Here is a 21,640-nt window from a genome sequence, read left to right on the forward strand (position 1 = left end):
AACACCAGGGGCTGAGGATTTTTCTGGAATAGTGGGCAATTCGTTGAGTGCAGGGCTCAGATTGTAACCCTGGCGAAGGCCCCGCCTCTAGTTAAAGAATTCTGTTATTTTCTTGCCAATTTTGATGCTGCAAGTATTGCCATTGATTTAATTATGTCATATGTTTTACCCCCTACACCACTTTCAATAACTTTGTAGAACAGTCCTGTATGCCAAATAGAATCAAATGCTTTTTGGAAGTCGATGAATCAAGCGTACATTTTGTTATTATTTTGGTTGACATGTTTATCTATCAGGGTGTGTAGGGTGCAGATATGATCGGTCGTGTGATGTTTTGGTATAAATCCAATTTGGTTTTTACTCAAGACATTGTGCCTATTAAAACCTCTAACGCCTCACAAACCCGGATCCGGGATCCCCCCCATCAAAAAAGCTGACTAGCATAGCCTAGCCTAAAGCCACAGGGATATCATATAATAAAATGTTCATGAAATCACAAGTCCAAGACACCAAATGAAAGATACACATCTTGTGAATCCAGCCATCATTTCTGATTTTTAAAATGTTTTACAGGGAAGACACAATATGTAAATCTATTAGCTAACCACGTTAGCAAAAGACACCACTTTTTTACTCCACCATTTTTTTACTCCATCAGTAGCTATCACAAATTCGACCAAATAAAGATATAAATAGCCACTAACCAAGAAACAACTTCATCAGATGACAGTCTGATAACATATTTATTGTATAGCATATGTTTTGTTAGAAAAATGTGCATATTTCAGGTATAAATCATAGTTTACCATTGCAGCCACCATCACAACTCTCACCAAAGCGACTAGACCTAATTACTCATCATAAAACATTTCTTAAAAATACACAGCGTACAGCAGATTAAAGACACAGATCTTGTGAATCCAGCCAATATTTCAGATTTTCTAAGTGTTTTACAGCGAAAACACAATATAGCGTTATATTAGCTTACCACAATAGCAAACATCACAACAGCATTGATTCAAGGCAAAAATAGCGATAACGTATAAACCACCAAAATATATTAATTTTTTCACTAACCTTCTCAGAATTCTTCAGATGACAGTCCTTTAACATCATATTACACAATGCATATAGAGTTTGTTCGAAAATGTGCATATTTAGCGGCACAAATCGTGGTTATACAATGTGATTAGTGGCCAAAACTTCAAGCAATCTGTCCTGCGCCATCTTGGAGAGGCACCTATTCTAATCGAAAACTATTCATAAACTTGACAAAAAAATACAAGTTGGACAGCAAATGAAAGACAAATTAGTTCTTAATGCAATCGCTGTGTTACATTTTTAAAATTAACGTTACTTCAAGCATACAGCGTGCGCTAAAGCGAGACCGCACCGAAATTCATGGCGGAATTATTATTTGACATTTGTCAACATAAATACGAATTAACAACATAAAGATTGCTTACTATTTGCCGAGCTTCCATCAGTTTAATTTGGGAACGAATTTTTACAAAGTCGAAATGGCGCCCCCCTAGTGTCAAGAAGTTGTTTAAGGAAGTTTAGAACTCTTACATTTATAATACTACAGAAAACCTTCCCAGGTTACTGTTCACACAAATGTCTGTTTTGATGTTAGGGTCAAATTTGCCTCCGTTCTTAAAGATTGGGGTTATGAGTCCTTGATTCCAGATGTCAGGGAAATAACCTACATTCAGGATCAAATTAAACAGTTTTAATATGGCCAATTGAAAATGTGCACTAGTGAGTTTGAGCATCTCATCTCTATCGCTCTCTCTCCCTCTCCTGCTCTCCCTCCCTCCCTCCTCTCTCCTCTCCTATCCCAGGGTGATCTTACGTTCCTGTTGTAATGCTACAGGCGAGATGATCCTGACCAATCAGAACACTAAGTCGGGCCAGAAGATCCACTATGAGACCAACCAAAAGCTATTTAAAACAGTCGACAAGAAACTACACAGCATGCTGCCAAAGGCCTTACCCTGGAGTAAAGGTTTGTTGGGTCATTGTGCCGTGGTGGGAAGCGGAGGAATCCTGCAGAACAGCAGCTGTGGAGCAGAGATAGACAATGCTGATTACATCATCAGGTAACCTTCATCATTATCACCATCACCATCATCATTACCATCATCACCACCATCATCCTCAACAACATCTCTCACTTTCTCTCTCCTCCTCTCTCTCCCCCCTCACTTCACTTCTCTCTCCCCTTCTCTCTTTTTCCCTCCCTCCTCTCCCCCTATCTCTCCCTGCCTCCTTTCTCTCCTTCCCTCCTCTCCCCTCCCCCTCTCATTCTCTCTCCACTCTCTCTCTCACCTCCCTCCTCTCTCGCTCTCTCTCTCTCTCGCTCTCTCTCTCTTTCTCTCTAGGTTTAACCTGGGTCCGGTCACCAACAGTAAGGATGTGGGGAACAAAACCCACCTGATGACCATCAACCCCAGTCAGATCAGAGGGTGAGAGAGAGAGTGTCTAAGATGCTTTTAGCGTCTAAGATGACATCTCGGGGGGAAAACTTATGTGGACATAACATGCACAGTTGGAGCTACTCCAGGAAGTGACGTTGCAGGCTAGCTCAGTGCTGCGCCCTCTCATTGAGTATCTCAAGTTCAAGGCCGTCTGGGTACTGTAGGTTGCCAGTAGCCACTGAATTATCCTTATAACTTCTTCTGTGTGCGATTTTATTCAATAATCTGTGTAATAGAAGCAATTATTGGTACCACGATTGTCTTTAAAAAAAATATGTACACAAATATGACCATTTCCCCATTCACTTTTAAAGGGGACCTGTTTCCTGAAAACAATGCCTGCACTACTGCGGTCAGCATTGAACTTTGTGGCTTCAATGAGAGTTAGCAGTCATTCTCTCCTGGAGGGGACAGAGAGAGAGGGAGGGAGGGGAGAGAGAGGGAGGAAAGGAAGAGAGACCAATTGGGATCATAATAAAGCTAACTAGAAGGTTAGGTGGGTTTTGTTTCTTCCATGAAGAAAAATTGTGTGAGTTGTTTCAGCCGGCCAAAATTATTTTTATAGTTGTCGAAGAAGTGTTGAAATTTAAAGTAAAAAAACCTGTAGTAGTATATAGTTGTAGTAGTAGTAGTATCATCAGCAGTAATATAAGAAGTAGTAGAAGTAGTAGTAGTAGTAGCAGCAGTAGTAATAGTGCTCTACCTCTGGCGAGCACATGGAGGGCTGTGCGGCCCCACAAAGAAATGCCACCCCACACCATGACTGACCCACCGCCAAACCGGTAATGCTGGAGGATGTTGCAGGCAGCAGAACGTTCTCCACGGCGTCTCCAGACTCTGTCACATGTGCTCATGTGCTCAGTGTGAACCTGCTTTCATCTGTGAAGAGCACAGGGCGCCAGTGGCGAATTTGCCAATCTTGGTGTTCTCTGGCAAATGCCAAACGTCCTGCACGGTGTTGGGCTGTAAGCACAACCCCCACCTGTGGACGTCGGGCCCTCATACCACCCTCATGGAGTCTGTTTCTGACCGTTTGAGCAGACACATGCACATTTGTGGCCTGCTGGAGGCCATTTTGCAGGGCTCTGGCAGTGCTCCTCCTTGCACAAAGGCGGAGGTAGCGGTCCTGCTGCTGGGTTGTTGCCCTCCTACGGCCTCCTCCACGTCTCCTGATGTACTGGCCTGTCTCCTGGTAGCGCCTCCATGCTCTGGACACTACCCTGACAGACACAGCAAACCTTCTTGCCACAGCTCGCATTGATGTGCCATCCTGGATGAGCTGCACTACCTGAGCCACTTGTGTGGGTTGTAGACTCCATCTCATGCTACCACTAGAGTGAAAGCACCGCCAGCATTCAAAAGTGACCAAAACATCAGCCAGGAAGCATAGGAACTGAGAAGTGGTCTGTGGTCACCACCTGCAGAATCACTCCTTTATTGGGGGTGTCTTGCTAATTGCCTATAATTTCCACCTTTTGTCTATTCCATTTGCACAACAGCATGTGAAATGTATTGTCAATCAGTGTTGCTTCCTAAGTGGACAGTTTGATTTCACAGAAGTGTGATTGATTTGGAGTTACATTGTGTTGTTTAAGTGTTCCCTTTATTTTTTTGAGCAGTGTATTATTTGTAATTTGCTAACTTTGCCATGAAATGAGCAGCAGCAGTACAGATCCATCGCTAGACCGGCACATTAAAACGGAATATTCCCGCGTACTTTCTCTTGTACACTAAGGACCCGGGGAAGAGTTGGAGAATGTGCCTTTTTGAAAGCTAGAAACAAAATTGTAGGTCACGAGTTGTTTCCTTTTTTTTAAGTAGCTCCCATGCTAGTAAAGGTCGGAGACCCCTGATATGGTAGTGGTGAGTGTGGTGGTAGACCTAATAGTAGAAGTAGTTGAATATCTGGAATGGTCTTGTGAAGCAAGGCTAATTAACTATAAGTCAGAAGTCAGTGGAATTCTAGTGGTCTTGTGAACCAAGGCACACTAATAACCGTAAGCTAGCATTTACCTAGTAAATAATTATGTTGTTGTGAGTTTATTTTCCTGGAATAATGAAGAAAAATATAAAAAATAGCTTACTTTCCCAGCAAACAGGGGACGTCCTAAGGACATTAGATGACGCTCCTATTAGGTCCCTCTTAGGGTTTTGGCGAGATGTTACCCCACTGACGTTAAGGGATAACTTTTGTGTAGTTACCAAGACATCACTGAGGAGAACCATGTCAAGAGTTTTATAGGGCATTCTCAGGACGTCACGCGATGGTTATCTGGGGGACCTTTGTGTAGTTCCCTATACGTTACCAGGATGTCATTAAGGAACAGTACAAATACTTTATGAACTACACACGCTGGAAACAAACAGAACTTCTGCAGCATCGCACACACAATCAAACTGTCGCGCCAACCAAGAGCTCCTCCCCATAGAGCTGAACGAGCTGTCTTTATTTCCTCCTTCCTTACTGCTGACGCGCTCTTAAAGTGGCAGCGCACGGTGAAGGCTCCGTGCAGGATTTCGCAACAATGTTCGGACGTTTGTAAGACGTTCTCATGACATTTGTTTTACCAGCCATCAGGACGTCATGTGATGGTCCCAGATGTCCCAAATCATTATATGTAAAGTCATTAAAGGGGTTTTAAGGTAAGCGGGAGGTTGTACAGCTAAAATTGTGTAAAAAATATTTTGTCAATTATAACATGATAAAATAAATAAATCAACAACCAAACATTGGGCAATATGATAACATTTGACATGAGTACTTAGTAATGACTTTTCAATATGACCCCATCACTGAACTCACAACTTCTGGATTTGAGGTTCACTTATCTTTCTGCTGCGCCACAAAGTCTGTATCATTCTCTCAAGTCCCCTACACATTCATTACCTATAATACATCTCTGCATTTAAAGAATCTGCACTGCTATTTTAGTTATCAATTAATCTGACTCTCATCAATGATTTCATTTGCTTATTTCAGCAATTTTATGGTTTTCTATACAGTTGTCTAATGTTGATGGGGCATATTGTTATGTTTTAATGTGTCTCCTGAATAGTGGCGAACCATGACTATACTGTAGAGGTACCAAAAATCTTCCAATAGCCTACGTTGTATCTTCTGTAGTCGGACCATTCTAGTTGTAGTGAAGGAGGAGTAATGTTTTTTGATGACATTATGAATGAGTCAATCAGGCTGGCCACGCTTCGGGCTGTCGCTCACACAGAGACAAAACCGGCACGGACACAAACGTGACACACAGCATAACATAATGCGAACAGCAAAAAAATAAACATTTACACCACCTATGGTAGCCTAACACCACTATCACTAATAGCGACAACAACAGTGTCACAAAAAAGTGACGGGATTGGTGCTGAAAGGACAGTGAGCGTAATACCTGTGCACTCCACTGAAAGAGTGCAGTTTTGGTCGAACACATAGACCCGGCAGATAGACAGCAGACACACACAGCATCAAATCATGTTAAAGAATAAGCAGCTCATCCATTCACTCCAGTAGGCCCCAATCATAACAGTACAAAACACATTGTAATAAAATGGTCATCTATGAACGTTTGAAAATATTGAAGAACGATCTGGCCTTAATGGCTATGTACTCTTATAATCTCCCCCTGGCACAGCCAGAAGAGGACTGGCCACCCCTCAGATCCTGGTTCCTCTCTAGGTTTATTCCTAGGTTCCTGCCTTTCTAGGGAGTTTTTCCTAGCCACTGTGCTCTTTGCGGTTTTATGATGGCTTGTGTAAGAGCACTTTGTGACATCTGCTGATGTAAAAAGGGCTTTATAAATACATTTGATTTGAATGGCAGAGGCCTTCTGTCCAGCTTCTGAAGGCCTAGCCAATGTCTGGCTGAGCTAGCTAGATTTTTCTACCCAGAGACCACCAAAGAAAAATCATGATTGGATATGTTTTTCTTGAGTATTAATCTTTCTCTTTCCAACACAAACTGAAGAGATGAAATCTGAAATCCGAATTATTGAAAAGATGAAATAGAAAACTAAGACTACATTTTATTACACAAAATAGAGACATTTTATTTATCCTTAGGCCTCTAAAAGGACCTCACATTTCCCCACTGCTCTTGAATCACTATGATAAATAAAATAGTATTATTAACAGAGTTTAGAGTTACTTTGAAATGTAAAGTGTAGGAATACATGTGAAATCAATCATTGACAGACATGGTGGTGTAGTAGGAAGATTGGAATGCCATGAACAAAGAGGTTGTGAGTTCAAATCCAGGATGAGGACATGTTGAATAATAATTATTGTTTAAATAAATATACACTATGTACGTTGAAAGCGCTGTGTGCATGGGGGGATGTCCCTAACATTGCCAACATACAAAGAGCTGTGAATGAAACAATGGTTCACCAATCTGGGCCTTGAAGGTCTTGGCAACAGTAACAAGTGGTGATGTGTAACAAAACATGGCTGCGCGTGCACTAGGACCAGAACATAACTTTCTAAGAATGTCCTATACACATCCGTGGGGACATCTGCGGAAAAAAAGGATACTACAAAAAACCATGACAGAAAGTTCTAAGAGCATCCTATAAACATCCCTGCAGACTTCCCCGGAACAAACCGAGAAGTAGACCAAAAACTTCCATGCGACCATGAAACAACGTCCTGAGAACATCCAAAAATTATCCTTGGGGACATCCCGGGAACAAACCAGAAATTAGAGAAAACCTCCACAGGACTATGACACAATGTCCCAAGAACGTTCTAAAATCGTCCTTGGGGACTTCCCGGGAACAAACCGATATTTAGACAAAACCTCCACAGGACGATGACACAACGTCCTGATGACTTTAGTCAACCATTTTGTGACATTCCGGGGACGTTCTAATGACTTATTTTTGTTTGCAGGGTTGTCAGCTATGCTCTGGTCATTATTTGAACTGGCAAGCCAGCCAGCTAGCTACCAAGCTAGTAACGTACCAGAACATTATTAAGAAAGTTTCTTTAAGTCGCCTGGTTAGATTGACATATACGTACTAAATGTATTCATTTTTAAATGGATGGTTTTATTGGTGTTAAAATACAGCAGGAATGATATTTGGACCACCGGGCTGCTGAGGTCATGCAGACTGTCGTTTTTGTGTTTATACTTTTCATAACGACAAGGACAAGTTTGATGCCGGACAACAATAGAATGTTCATGATGTCACTGCGGAAACTGTCTACAGACAAGCATTTCGCTACACTCGCAATAAAATCTGCTAACCATGTGTATATGACCAATAAAATTTGATTTGATTTGACATGTCGATAGACCAACTGTAAACCAGCCTTATGGCTTGGGGGCAGTATTTCGACATCTGGATGAGAAGCGTGCCCAAAGTAAACTGCCTGTTACTTAGGCCCAGAAGCTAGGATATGCATATAATTGGTCGATTTGGATAGAAAACACTCTAAAGTTTCCAAAACTGTTAAAATAATGTCTGTAATAATGCCTTACCCTAGAGAGGTTAACTTCTTGTTAATCCAACCGCATTGTCAGATTTTAAAAAGGCTTTACGATGAAAGCATACCATGCGATTATTTGAGGACAGCGCCGCGCATACACCAGCATTAAAAAAAAAAATCAAACCAGCAGAGGTGTCACAAAAATCAGAAATAGCGATAAAATATATCACTTACCTTTGAAGATCTTCCTCTGTTTGCAATCCCAAGGGTCAAAACTACACAACAAATTATTGTTTTGTTCGATAAAGTCCTTCTTTATATCCCACGTTTGATTCAGTAATCCACCGTTCCACTCGTTCAACATGCAGACAAAGGAATCACAAAAGCAACCGGTAAACTTCGTCCAAACAAGTCAAACAACGTTTCTAATCACTCCTCAGGTACCCTAATATGTAAATAAACTATAAAATTTAAGACGGAATGTAATATGTTCAATACCGGAGATAAATAATGAAGTACACGCCCTCATTCACGCGCCACAAGACTAGAGTCCTAATGAGGGACACCTTGAAAAACTACAACTACTTGTTCGTTTTTCAGAAAACAAGTCTGAAACCCTTTCTAAAGACTGTTGACATCTAGTGGAAGCCATAGGAACTGCAACCTGGTAGGAATTGTTTTGAATATCCCATAGACTAGCATTGAAATGGCCTGTGACCTAAAAAAAGAAACATTTCCGGATGGATTCTCCTTGGGTTTTCGCCTGCCATATGTTTTCTATCCAATGCTACCAATTATATGCATATCCTGGCTTCTGGGCCTGAGTAACAGGCAGTTGATGGGGCGGAGCTAGCATGTTGGAGTGAACGGCGGTGTGTGAGAGGCTCCTGCAGCTTTTTTGCGAAATAATCTAACTTAACCTACTTTATGATACTTTTTACAGCAAACGTTTCTTTCTAATACAACATTGTAACTTTCTGTGTAAAAATGCCGAGTAATAAGCGACCAAAGGACAATAAATCCACATCGGAGGCCTACTCCACACCAAACAACGAGACAGACATGGCGGAAGGCACTTAAAGAACTTACCCGGGCTTTGGGAGAACTACGTGTTGCTTTAGCTGAGGATCTTAAGGCTACTATTGCTGAACTGGACACCAAAATCGAGAGCACCATTCGAACGGTCGCTTCGCAGGGCCAGAGTATTGTGGACCTTGAGAAAGCTTCTGAATTCAACGCTGGTAGGATCGACGAGTTAGAGAAGCTATGCTCGTCACTGCAGGATAGTGTGCAGAGGCTTTCTGTGAAAGTGGCCGACCTGGAGGGCCGTTCCAGACGTAATAATCTTCGCGTTGTTGGTCTGGCAGAGGGGGTAGAGGCGGGCTCCCGCCCCACCGACTTCTTCGCCAAGCTATTGAAGGATGCAATGGGATCGGATGTTTTGGCTTCGGACCCCCAGCTGGACCGTGCACATCGCGCCCTTGTCCCAGTGCCTGGACCGGGCCAACGTCCTCGTCCAGTAATCATCTGTTGTCACAGTTTCAAGACCAAAGATCTTATCCTGCGCGAGGCTCGAATGAGGGGCAACCTGTTACATAAAGGGCACCCCTTCCGTGTCTATGATGATTATGCGCCCGATGTGGCAAAGCACCGCGGCGGCTACAGAGATGTCATGACCAAACTCTACAAACTCCATCTTCGCCCAGCCTTGCTCTTCCCTGCAAGACTAAGAATTACCCCGCCTTCCGGTGAGAAGATTTGGCTCTCCTCGGTTTTGGACGCAGAGAAGTTTATCCGGGAACATACGCCAATCCCCCGTACAGGTTAGAGTGCCTTGTCATTGTGTGTTAGGGTCTGCTCATGGAATCGAATCCATACTATACCATAACGGGTGAAACCGTATTGAACGGTCTCAACAAGGGCTACCGAACATGTAAGATGCTGTGGAGGGCGGTCTGAGCTCTCAGTTAAAGTCACTTTCATTCTGGCTGTGTTCAGAGCGATGCCTATTTGGGATGCCTTCCAGGTTTGATCATTGACACTTTCGGATTAATATACTTATATTCCCCCATTTTTTGTTTGGTTTCGTTATTTATTTTTCAATTCTTACATTTATTGTTATTACAATACCATTTATTTATTGCTTGCAGGGGACTGGGGGTGATGGTTGGGAAGGGGCAGACACAGACACCTGGATAGCAAGTTGATGTTTTGTGCCGTTCTGCCTTTGTTTTAGCCGAGGGCCGCTCTCCCGATTAGATCCCCACCAGCCCTCTGTAGTGTCTGTGTAGGTGTGCGTACATATAATTATTATTTGTACTTTATAATTATTTTCTCTTAGCATCTTACTATTATGTATGTGTATATTTTAAATTAGTGTAGATTATTACACTGGGGCATGAATGTTTGTGTATGTATGTGTATGTATGTGTATATATGCATATGTATATATGTATGGGTGTGTGTGTGTGTATATGTATATATATTTTTTAAATATATACTTTTATATGTATTTTTTTGTGTGTGTGTGTGTATGTGTGTGTGTGTGTGTGTGTGTGTATGTATGTATGTGTATGTATATATGTATGTGTGTATGTGTGTGTATGTATGTATGTATGTATGTATGTATGTATATATATATATATGTGTATATGTATGTATGTATGTATATATATATATATATATATATATATATATATATATATATATATATATATATATATATATGTATATATATATATATATATATATGTATATATAACCTTTTTATTTATTTATTTTCTGACTGGGGGGTACGTTTAATTTAGAAAAATTCTTGTTTCCGATCTAACCCACAATATGTAAATGTACTGCTGTCTATGTCGGTTGCTGATGGTTCATGTTTAGACCGGCATTGCTTAGCAATATAATCTTGTGATGCTATATCTTGCTTATCTCAGGGATTGACCCAAGATGACGCTTAAGTGCGCAATATGCTTAAGTTGCAACTTATTCTCTTTAGGTTTATTAGATGCTAATTGAACACTTTATTCGCGGGAGCCTCCTCAGTTCATATGTTAGTAGAAGTTCTAGGATAGTGAGAGGTGAACGTATAGTTGGGATTTTATTTTTGTTTTACCTCTTGTTCGAGGTCGCGCCGTGCTTTTTTGGCATCGGCCAGACAATGTGTTTATTATTTCTATTTTTCTATTTTTTTCTTTCCTATTTGTGTATGCCTGTTAAAGGTGGGTTGATCGGGGGGGTAAATAGTGGGGAAAGTAGGGGAACAGCTTGGGAAGTAAAGGTGCTTGCAGGGGGGGAGGGGCTGGTTGGATACTGCTCGGGTGTAGCTGCTACATATGCTGATCGTGATGGTTTGGTGCGCTTTCTTACCTTTTTATTGAGTTACATGTTATGCAGGCCCAATGAGAGGGGGGCGGGGCTCACATTCACTTCCTGGAATGTCAAGGGTTTAAACGAACCAATTAAGAGAGGCAAGGTCCTAGCCCACTTGAAAGCACTCTCGTCTGATATTATATTTTTGCAAGAAACCCATCTGAAAAATAATTATCATAGCTGTAACGTTCGTCTTTCGGGGAGAGAGTGGACCAAGACGCAGCGGGTGATAAATACATGATGATTTAATTAGACAAGACGAACACTGACACGAAAGACACTTGATAATTTACAAAACAACAAACGACATTAAACAGACCTGAACTTGTGAACTACATATAACGAAGAACGCACGAACAGGAAAAAACGAAACAGTACCGTGTGGTGTAACAAACACAGACACAGCAACAATCCCACAAACAAACAGTGAGAACAGCCTACCTTAATATGGTTCTCAATCAGAGGAAACGTCAAACACCTGCCTCTAATTGAGAACCATATCAGGCAACACATTTAACCCAACATAGAAACACATAACATATAATGCCCACCCCAACTCACGCCCTGACCAACTAAACACATACAAAAACAACAGAAAACAAGTCAGGAACGTGACAATAGCAGACTTAAATGTAGGTGGGTGGGGCAAGTGTATCACTCTAACTTCTCTGCCAAAACGAGAGGCACAGCGATTCTGGTACGGAAAGGAATTCCCTTTCTACATAAAACCACTATTGTGGATAAAGAGGGTCGTTATGTGATCGTAATAGGAGAGATCCACTCTACTTCTGTAACTCTACTAAATATCTATGGGCCAAACATTGATAACCCCTCTTTTTTCAAAAGAGTCCTTGCCCTGATTCCAGATATCTCCCATACTAACCTGATCATTGGAGGGGACCTTAACTGTGTGCTAGACCAATATTTGGACAGATCCTCTACCCGGCGAACCCCCACCTCCTATTCAAGTGAATTCTTGAATACCTACATAAAGAATTCTAACTTATTTGATATATGGAGGATCACTAACCCTAAGGGTAGGGAATACTCCTTTTACTCTCATGTTCACAAAGTTTATACTCGAATTGACTACTTTTTGGTTGATGCTAAACAACTCCCCTATACCTGTAATGTGAAGTATCATGATATTATAATCTCGGACCACAGTCCACTCACCTTCTCCCTGAGATTGGGTGACATCGTACCAAATGAGAGGGTCTGGAGGTTAAATCCTCAGCTCCTCACAGAACCAACATTCTGTGAACATCTTAAAGACCAAATTACATTTTTCTTTGATACCAACGACAACACAGAGACTTCCCCAGCATTACTGTGGGAAACACTTAAGGCTTATTTGAGAGGCTGTATCATCTCCTATCAGACTGCCAGGAGTACGCAAAACAGGGGAAAACTGGTAGAACTGGAGGGACAAATTCACTTACTGGATAGGGAGAATGCTAGACATCCATCTATGGAGAAACATAAAAAAATTACCTCTTTAAAATTTGAATATAATCAGATTCTCTCAGCTAAAATTGCTAAATCTTTTCTCTACGCCAAGCAAAAATATTTTGAGTTTGGTGACAAACCACACAAATTACTCGCCAGACAACTTCTAAAAAATGTGAGTGACCGAATGATTCACAAAGTTAAATCTGCATCTGGGGAATTACTCTCTTCCCCCAAAGACATCAATGACAGATTCCGCCAGTTTTATGAGACTCTATATACACTGCTCAAAAAAATAAAGGGAACACTTAAACAACACAATGTAACTCCAAGTCAATCACACTTCTGTGAAATCAAACTGTCCACTTAGGAAGCAACACTGATTGACAATAAATTTCACATGCTGTTGTGCAAATGGAATAGACAAAAGGTGGAAATTATAGGCAATTAGCAAGACACCCCCAAAAAAGGAGTGATTCTGCAGGTGGTGACCACAGACCACTTCTCAGTTCCTATGCTTCCTGGCTGATGTTTTGGTCACTTTTGAATGCTGGCGGTGCTCTCACTCTAGTGGTAGCATGAGACGGAGTCTACAACCCACACAAGTGGCTCAGGTAGTGCAGTTCATCCAGGATGGCACATCAATGCGAGCTGTGGCAAAAAGGTTTGCTGTGTCTGTCAGCGTAGTGTCCAGAGCATGGAGGCGCTACCAGGAGACAGGCCAGTACATCAGGAGACGTGGAGGAGGCCGTAGGAGGGCAACAACCCAGACGCAGGACCGCTACCTCCGCCTTTGTGCAAGGAGGTGCACTGCCAGCGCCCTGCAAAATGACCTCCAGCAGGCCACAAATGTGCATGTGTCTGCTCAAACGGTCAGAAACAGACTCCATGAGGGTGGTATGAGGGCCCGACGTCCACAGGTGGGGGTTGTGCTTACAGCCCAACACCGTGCAGGACGTTTGGCATTTGCCAGAGAACACCAAGATTGGCAAATTCGCCACTGGCGCCCTGTGCTCTTCACAGATGAAAGCAGGTTCACACTGAGCACATGAGCACATGTGACAGACGTGACAGAGTCTGGAGACGCCGTGGAGAACGTTCTGCTGCCTGCAACATCCTCCAGCATGACCGGTTTGGCAATGGGTCAGTCATGGTGTGGGGTGGCATTTCTTTGTGGGGCCGCACAGCCCTCCATGTGCTCGCCAGAGGTAGCCTGACTGCCAATAGGTACCGAGATGAGATCCTCAGACCCCTTGTGAGACCATATGCTGACACATGCACATTTGTGGCCTGCTGGAGGTCATTTTGCAGGGCTCTGGCAGTGCACCTCCTTGCACAAAGGCGGAGGTAGCGGTCCTGCTGCTGGGTTGTTGCCCTCCTACGGCCTCCTCCACGTCTCCTGATGTACTGGCCTGTCTCCTGGTAGCGCCTCCATGCTCTGGACACTACGCTGACAGACACAGCAAACCTTTTTGCCACAGCTCGCATTGATGTGCCATCCTGGATGAACTGCACTACCTGAGCCACTTGTGTGGGTTGTAGACTCCGTCTCATGCTACCACTAGAGTGAGAGCACCGCCAGCATTCAAAAGTGACCAAAACATCAGCCAGGAAGCATAGGAACTGAGAAGTGGTCTGTGGTCACCACCTGCAGAATCACTCCTTTTTTGGGGGTGTCTTGCTAATTGCCTATAATTTCCACCTTTTGTCTATTCCATTTGCACAACAGCATGTGAAATTTATTGTCAATCAGTGTTGCTTCCTATGTGGACAGTTTGATTTCACAGAAGTGTGATTGACTTGGAGTTACATTGTGTTGTTTAAGTGTTCCCTTTATTTTTTTGAGCAGTGTACATCTAAAGCAGATCCTAACCCCTTAATTATGCAAAACTTTTTGGAGGACTGTAATCTTCCTGCCCTGAACCAGGAAGATTCTAACTTCCTGAATAAGGAAATATCTCTTGAAGAAATTCGAGAAACAATTAAAACTCTAAAGTGTGGCAAGACCCCGGGCCCAGATGGATACCCTGGTGAATTCTATAAATCATTCAGCAACATGCTCTCTCCCTACCTGCACAAAATGTTGGTTCAGGCCAAGGAGGATGGAGCTCTCCCATCTACTTTGGATGAAGCATTCATTACAGTTATACATAAGAAGGGTAAAGATCCGGAAGAGGTAGGGTCATACAGACCAATATCCCTCCTTAATACAGACCAAAAGATTTTAGCAAAAACCCTGGCTAACAGGCTTAGCACTTTAATTGGCAAATTGGTCCATTCGGACCAGACCGGCTTTATCCCGAACAGAAACTCATTCTTCAATCTCAGGCGCCTCTTCAACATTATGTATTCTCAGAGGTTACCAAACGTGGACCTTGCCGTTATATCTCTTGACGCCGAGAAGGCTTTTGACCAAGTTGAGTGGTCCTATCTATTCAAAGTCCTACAGAAATGTAATATTGGAGATGGGTTCATAAATTGGATCCAGCTTTTATATAGGAACCCCTGTGCGAGAATACTCACTAACCAATCATTGTCGCCCCGATTTAACCTCTACAGAGGGACAAGGCAGGGTTGTGCGCTGTCGCCTATGCTCTTCGCCCTAATCATTGAACCTCTCGCTCAGGCGATTAGATCTGATTCAGCAATACACGGCTATAATACTAAAGATACTCTAAATAAGATTTCCCTATACGCAGATGACATTCTCCTCTATGTAACAGAACCCCAAGCTAGTATTCCAGCTATTCTTGATGTGATGAATTTGTTTGGTACCTTCTCGGGATACAGAATAAATTGGAACAAGAGTGAATTAATGCCCATATGGTTACAAAACACCTCCTGGCTAGAACATCTTCCAGTTAAGTTATCTTCAGAAAAAATTACCTATCTAGGAATTGTAGTTATCAAACAATACTCCTTACTATTTAAAGAGAATTTCCCCTCTCTGATGCAAAAACTCAAGACAAACATACAATTTTGGAGAACTCTCCCAATTTCTCTGCTCGGAAGAATTAATGCCATTAAAATGGTCTTCCTCCCACAACTGCTCTACCTATACCAGAACATCCCAGTATTCATACCTAAATCCTTTCATAAACAACTGGACTCAATTATCAATCCTTTCATCTGGGATTATAAAACACACAGGATAGGTAAAAAACACCTCTGCAAATCCAAAATGGAAGGAGGATTGTCTCTCCCAAATTTTATATTTTATTATTGGACCGCTAACCTCCGCGCTGTTACGTTTTTGCTGGATGACGCACGTCCGTCACCCAGCTGGCTTAGTATGGAGCGGGAGGAGTGTCACCCCTTCTCTATTGGTGCTGTGATTTTGTCGCCTGTCAATCTGGAGAGGTCACTTTATCGTAACAATCCAATTATACATAGCACAGTCCGAATCTGGAAGCAAATTAAAACCCACTTTGAGCTTAGACCAATGTCATTCATGCTCACTGTTGCCAGGAACCCCTCCTTTTGCCCCCTCTAACCTTGATAACACCTTTGAGCAATGGGGAGAGTTGGGGATAAGTACCATAGGGGATTTATATATAGAAGGGACCTTTGCTTCCTTTGAGTTGCTGAGGGAAACTTATAATCTTCCCAGAAGTAACTTTTTCAGATACCTACAAATCAGAGACTATGTTAGAAAACACCTCCCAACATTTGGGAACGCTAAGCTTTCCATGTTTGACGGATGCATAAAAACATCCCCCACCTCAGACAAACTGATATCTCGTTTATATGATGCTTTTCAATCGGTTAGCACACCTTCTACAGATGCCATTAAGGCAAAATGGGAGGAAGAACTAGGGACTGACATTTCGGTGGCAGACTGGGAAGATAGCTTGGAGTATATCCACACCTGCTCCATTAACTCCAGACATCGTCTCATACAATTCAAGGTATTACACAGATTACACTATTCCAAAACCAAACTGCATAGGATATTTCCTGATACATCCCCTATGTGTGATAAATGTCAGGCTGCACAGGGTACACTACTCCACTGCTTTGCCCTATGCTCTAGCTTGTATGGTTACTGGTGTAACCATACAAGAATCCTCTCTGAAGTTCTGGAGACTTCAATTGACCCAGACCCGCTTCTGATAATCCTGGGAGTGTCTGATTCCCTAAACGGATTAACCAACCCTCAAAAACAACTAATCTCTTACAGTCTCATTTCGTCAAAAAAACTAATCTTGTTTTGGAAAAAGAAGGAAGCGCCCACTACCAAATTATGGCTCAGCGAATTGGCAAACACTGTACACTTAGAAAGGATTAGATATATTCTGAACAATAAATTATCAACATTTGATCAAATCTGGCAGCCTTTCCTCTCTTACTTGGACCATTCGGCGCTGTGAATTTGTACTTTTTAACGCACTCTCAATTGTAATATTTTAATCCACCTTTGGGCAGCATGTGCTGGCACCGCCACCCGAGCAGTCGGGAGGGGAATAAGGGGAAGGGATAAAGGGGGGGGAAGAAGTGGGGGAGGGATAAAGGGGGGGAATAAGTGGGGGGTGACACCTACCTTCTTTCTTTCTACCTGTCCCTGTTCTGTATGTCTTGTTTTGTAATATTTGTTTTCTACCCAGAACTCTGGGTCTTTTTGTTTCTGTCTGCTCTTTTATGTTTAGATAAAAATTGTATACCTGCCTTTTATACCTATACACCATTCCTGTGTGTGTTCAATAAAAAATATTTGAACGAGTAACAGGCAGTTTACTTTGGGCATGTCAGTCATCCGAACTTCCGAATACTGCCCCCTAGCCTTAAGAAGTTAGATCAGGCTCACCGGTAGTAGCGAGTACTTTGGTGGGCCATATGGAGAACTTACATGCTTCCCTTGCTCACACCCCTGTTCATACCACTCTGCTGTGGGGAGGCCAGTCTAAATCTCTCTGGGTTCTCATTGACTCTGGGTCTGAGAGTTTTTTGGATGCTACCCTGGCTTCCGAGCTGAACATCCCCCTCAGCCCCTCTCCACTCCCATGGACGTTAGAGCGCTGAAAAGGCACTCTTTAGGCCGGGTCACTCATATTACCACTCCCATCAACCTACGGGTGTCAGGGAATCTCAGCGAGACTATTCAATTCCTGCTCATCAAGTCTCCTCAGATTCCCATGATATTGGGATTCTCCTGGCTCCAGCGACACAATCCCCTCACCAACTGGTCTACTGGTGCAATCATGGGCTGCAGTCCGTTCTGCCACGCCCAGTGTCTGAAGTCAGCGCAACCTGCCCCGGGACATATTCTTGGGGGCTCAGAAGGTGCCGCAGACCTCTCCGCCATTCCTGCGGAGTACCAGGACCGTCGGGAAGTGTTCAACAAGGCCCGGGCCACTTCGCTTCCGCCGCACCAACAATATGACTGCGGGATAGACCTTCTCCCTAGCACCACTCCAGCCCGGGGACAACTGTACTCGCTGTCAGGGCCGGAGACCAAGGCTATAGACACCTACATTGGGGACTCCCTAGCTGCAGGATTTATACGTCCTTCGTCCTCTCCCGCTGGCGTAGGGTTCTTCTTTGTGGAGAAGAAAGACAAGATCCTACGCCCGTGCATCGACTACCGGGTGTTATGCACGCCTCTATGAAGAGGGAACGCAACACCCTGCTACAACTCAATTCCCCGTGAAGTGAAAGAGGTATGGGACTGTAGGTGCGAGTAAGGATGACAAAAGGCAGAGGTTTCACCGTTTACTAGGAATTTATTCCTTCACACGGTAATATGGGGAAAGGGGGCTGGACGGAACCAAAGCAAAGAAAGTAAATGTCAAAGCCCCCTTTCCCATATAACCTACCTACCCACTACTTATCTAACTTAGCACCACCTGGTGCGCTAACCAAAATACAGCGGGTGGTCCGCCCAGGTCTTACCTAGTGTGCATAGACAGAGTATATACTACGGGTATATGTATGCCCGTGGGCCTCTTGCCTAAGCACTACCTAGGTGCCTTCCCCTTCCCCCCTGGCAACAAATGAAACAGAATATTACAAACAATTTCACAATCAAAAACAGTCCTTTTGTCATAGACATACCTTAGTAGGACCGGCTACAAAATACTGGCAAGAAATTATACCTCTGCGCAACACCGAAAAGATAGGACATACTAATCTTCTCCCTCTGAGCACAACCAACACAGTATATAGCCATCAGCCTCCTCTCTCTGCAATCCTCTCTCCTCTGAACAACAGAACACTGGCTTTTATATAGCTTCAGAAGGAGTTGGTAATTGAAGACAGCTGCGTCCTGACGAGGGGGCGGGGTCAGTTCTCCAATCATCAATGGGGCTGACTAATCAGCTGCTTGGGGAGAATTTCAGGAAGCCATTTCCTGAAATACATACATGCAAATACACAAACCACAACACAGAAACTGGGGGACGTAACACCGGGGACTCAATGACATAACGCAGAAGAACCGCTACCCGCTACCTCTCATCTCCTCAGCCTCCGAGCTGCTCCAGGGGGCCACCGTGTTTTCCAAGCTGGATCTACGGACACCTACCACCTGGTGCGGATACGGGAGGGAGATGAGTGGAAGACCGTCTTCAACACGGCCAGCGGCCACTATGAGTATTTGGTCATGCCATTTGTCCTCACCAACGCCCCTGCTGTGTTCCAGGCTCTGGTAAATTATGTTCTCCGCGACATGTTGAACCGGTTCGTCTTCGTCTACATTGATGACATCCTCGTGTTCTCCCGCTCCCCCCAAGAACATGTGATCCATGTCCGACAGGTTCTTCAACACCTCCTGAAGAACCAGCTGTTTGTTAAGGCAGAGAAGTGTGAGTTCCATCGCTGCACCATCCCATTTCTGGGGTACATCATCTCCGCTGGGAGTGTCCAGATGGATCCTGGGAAGGTGACAACAGTGGTGGATTAGCCCCAGCCTTCGTCCAGGGTGCAGCAGCAACGTTTCCTGGGGTTTGCCAACTTCTATCACCGCTTCATCTGGGGTTACAGCATCCTGGCTTCCCCCGTGTCAGCACTCACTTCTCCCAAGGTTCCGTTCACGTGGTCCTATGCTGTTGACCATGCGTTCCGGGACCTCAAACACCGCTTTACCACTGCTCCCATCCTGGTTCATCCTGACCCTTCCCGTCAGTTTGTGGTGGAGGCCGATGCATCGGATGTAGGAGTGGGGGCGGTCCTGTCCCAGCGTTCTTCCCTGGACCTGAAGCTACAACCCTGCGCCTTCTTCTCCCATCACCTCAATGCCACAGAGAAAAACTACGATGTGGGAAATCGTGAGCTTCTCGCAGTGATGATGGCGTTGGAGGAATGGAGGCACTGGATGGAAGGGGCAGAACATCCATTCATCGTATGGACCGACCATAAAAATCTGGAGTATCTCCGCACCACCAAACGCCTTAACTCCAGGCAAGATAGATGGGCCCTGCTGTTCACAATGTTCAACTTCTCCCTCTCATATTGGCCAGGGTCCAAGAATGTCAAGCCGGATGCACTGTCTTGCCATTATAGCCCCATAGCTATTACCCCGGAGCTCGAGACCAACCTTCCCACCACGTGCCTGGCAATAGCACTCAGCTGGGGTATAGGGAAACAGGTCCCGGAGGCACAGAGTTCCCAGCCGAACCCCGGGGGGTCCAGATAACCTGATTTTTGTGCCTGACGCGGTCCTCTCCGCGGTCCTGGTTTGGGCCCACTCCTCCAGACTGGCCTGCCATCTGGGTTCCCGCCGGACCCTGGCTTTTGTGCGATGACGCTTTTGGTGACCCACCATGGTCCCTGACGTCTCCACATTCATCGCCGCTAGCACAGTGTGTGCTCAGAACAAGACTCCTCTGCAAGCTCCGACTGGCCTTCTGCAACCTCTGCCTGTCCCTCACCATCCCTGGTCCCACATATCCCTGGAATTTGTCACTGGTCTCCCCCCGTTTAAGGGCAACACTGCCATCCTGACTGTGGTCGACCGGTTTTCCAAGGCCGCCCACTTCATTCCTTTCCCCAAACTACCCTCGGCCAAGGAGACGGCCCAGCTCATGGAGCAGCACATCTTCCGGATCCATGGACTGCCCATGGACATGGTCTGACCTTGGTCCTCAGTTCTCTGCACCCTCATTTGGTCGTCGGCCAGTCTATCCTCTGGGTTCCACCCTGTCACGGTGCTGACTTTTGCCCGTCGCCTGCAGCAAAAGCCTCTATCCCGTCCTCTGGCTAGGCAGAGTACTTTAGGATTTTAGTTACTTCGGTGTAACACGGGCCTAGCCGTGCGGCCCTACCAACCCTTCTATTTATTCGTACTGGCCCTTCGCGTGAGTTGGGTTTGTCCCTTCCTTAACGTTGTCACTCCCTTATTTTCCGGTCTGGTGTGAGGCCTTGGATAGATGAGTACTTTATTACTTTATGTTTATAGATTCCTCCTATACTCCCTTACCTCGTCTCTTCCTCTCTTGTATATCAATACCTAATAACTAAACTTCTGTTAGTTCCCCAACGTGGGGCCCGATAGAAGAGTTAAAAAGCGATTAAGTAACAGAACCTATACGACCTATGAGTTAGAGTCTACTCTTTTGAGGAAAATCCCTGAGGAATAAGAAAGTACTATAGAGTCTATTACTAAATAGGAAATCTAAATAAAATCTCAAGGTGGAGAGCAATGGCGAGTTAGAGTCTACTCTTTGTGAAGAAAATAAGAAAGTACTATAGAGGTTATGACTAAATAGGAAATCTTATACGACCTAGAAATAATTTAATAAGTGTTGTATGCCCTGGGTCCCAGGAATTTCCCACGAAGACTGATCACCTTCGCTGAGAATTGTTGGGACAGGCGGAATTTAATTATAAAATAATTGAGAACGGTGCTTATTATGGCAGCAACACTCGACCTAGGAGGCAACGCTGGCACAAATAGCTGCCCAGGC

At 44.1% G+C, this 21,640-nt stretch overlaps 1 protein-coding gene across 1 annotated transcript in view; it reads left to right on the forward strand.

Moving 5' to 3' along the window:
• LOC120017400 (alpha-2,8-sialyltransferase 8F-like) overlaps nucleotides 1-21,640 on the forward strand; it is a 43,978-nt gene that overhangs the window by 9,056 nt on the left and 13,282 nt on the right. Inside the window, exons 3-4 of the mRNA XM_038960148.1 lie at nucleotides 1,845-2,102; nucleotides 2,385-2,468. Coding sequence (XP_038816076.1) covers nucleotides 1,845-2,102; nucleotides 2,385-2,468 — 342 coding nt within the window. The remainder of the gene's footprint in view (nucleotides 1-1,844; nucleotides 2,103-2,384; nucleotides 2,469-21,640) is intronic.

This window comes from Salvelinus namaycush, chromosome 22, assembly GCF_016432855.1.
Source record: "Salvelinus namaycush isolate Seneca chromosome 22, SaNama_1.0, whole genome shotgun sequence".
NCBI lineage: Eukaryota > Metazoa > Chordata > Actinopteri > Salmoniformes > Salmonidae > Salvelinus > Salvelinus namaycush.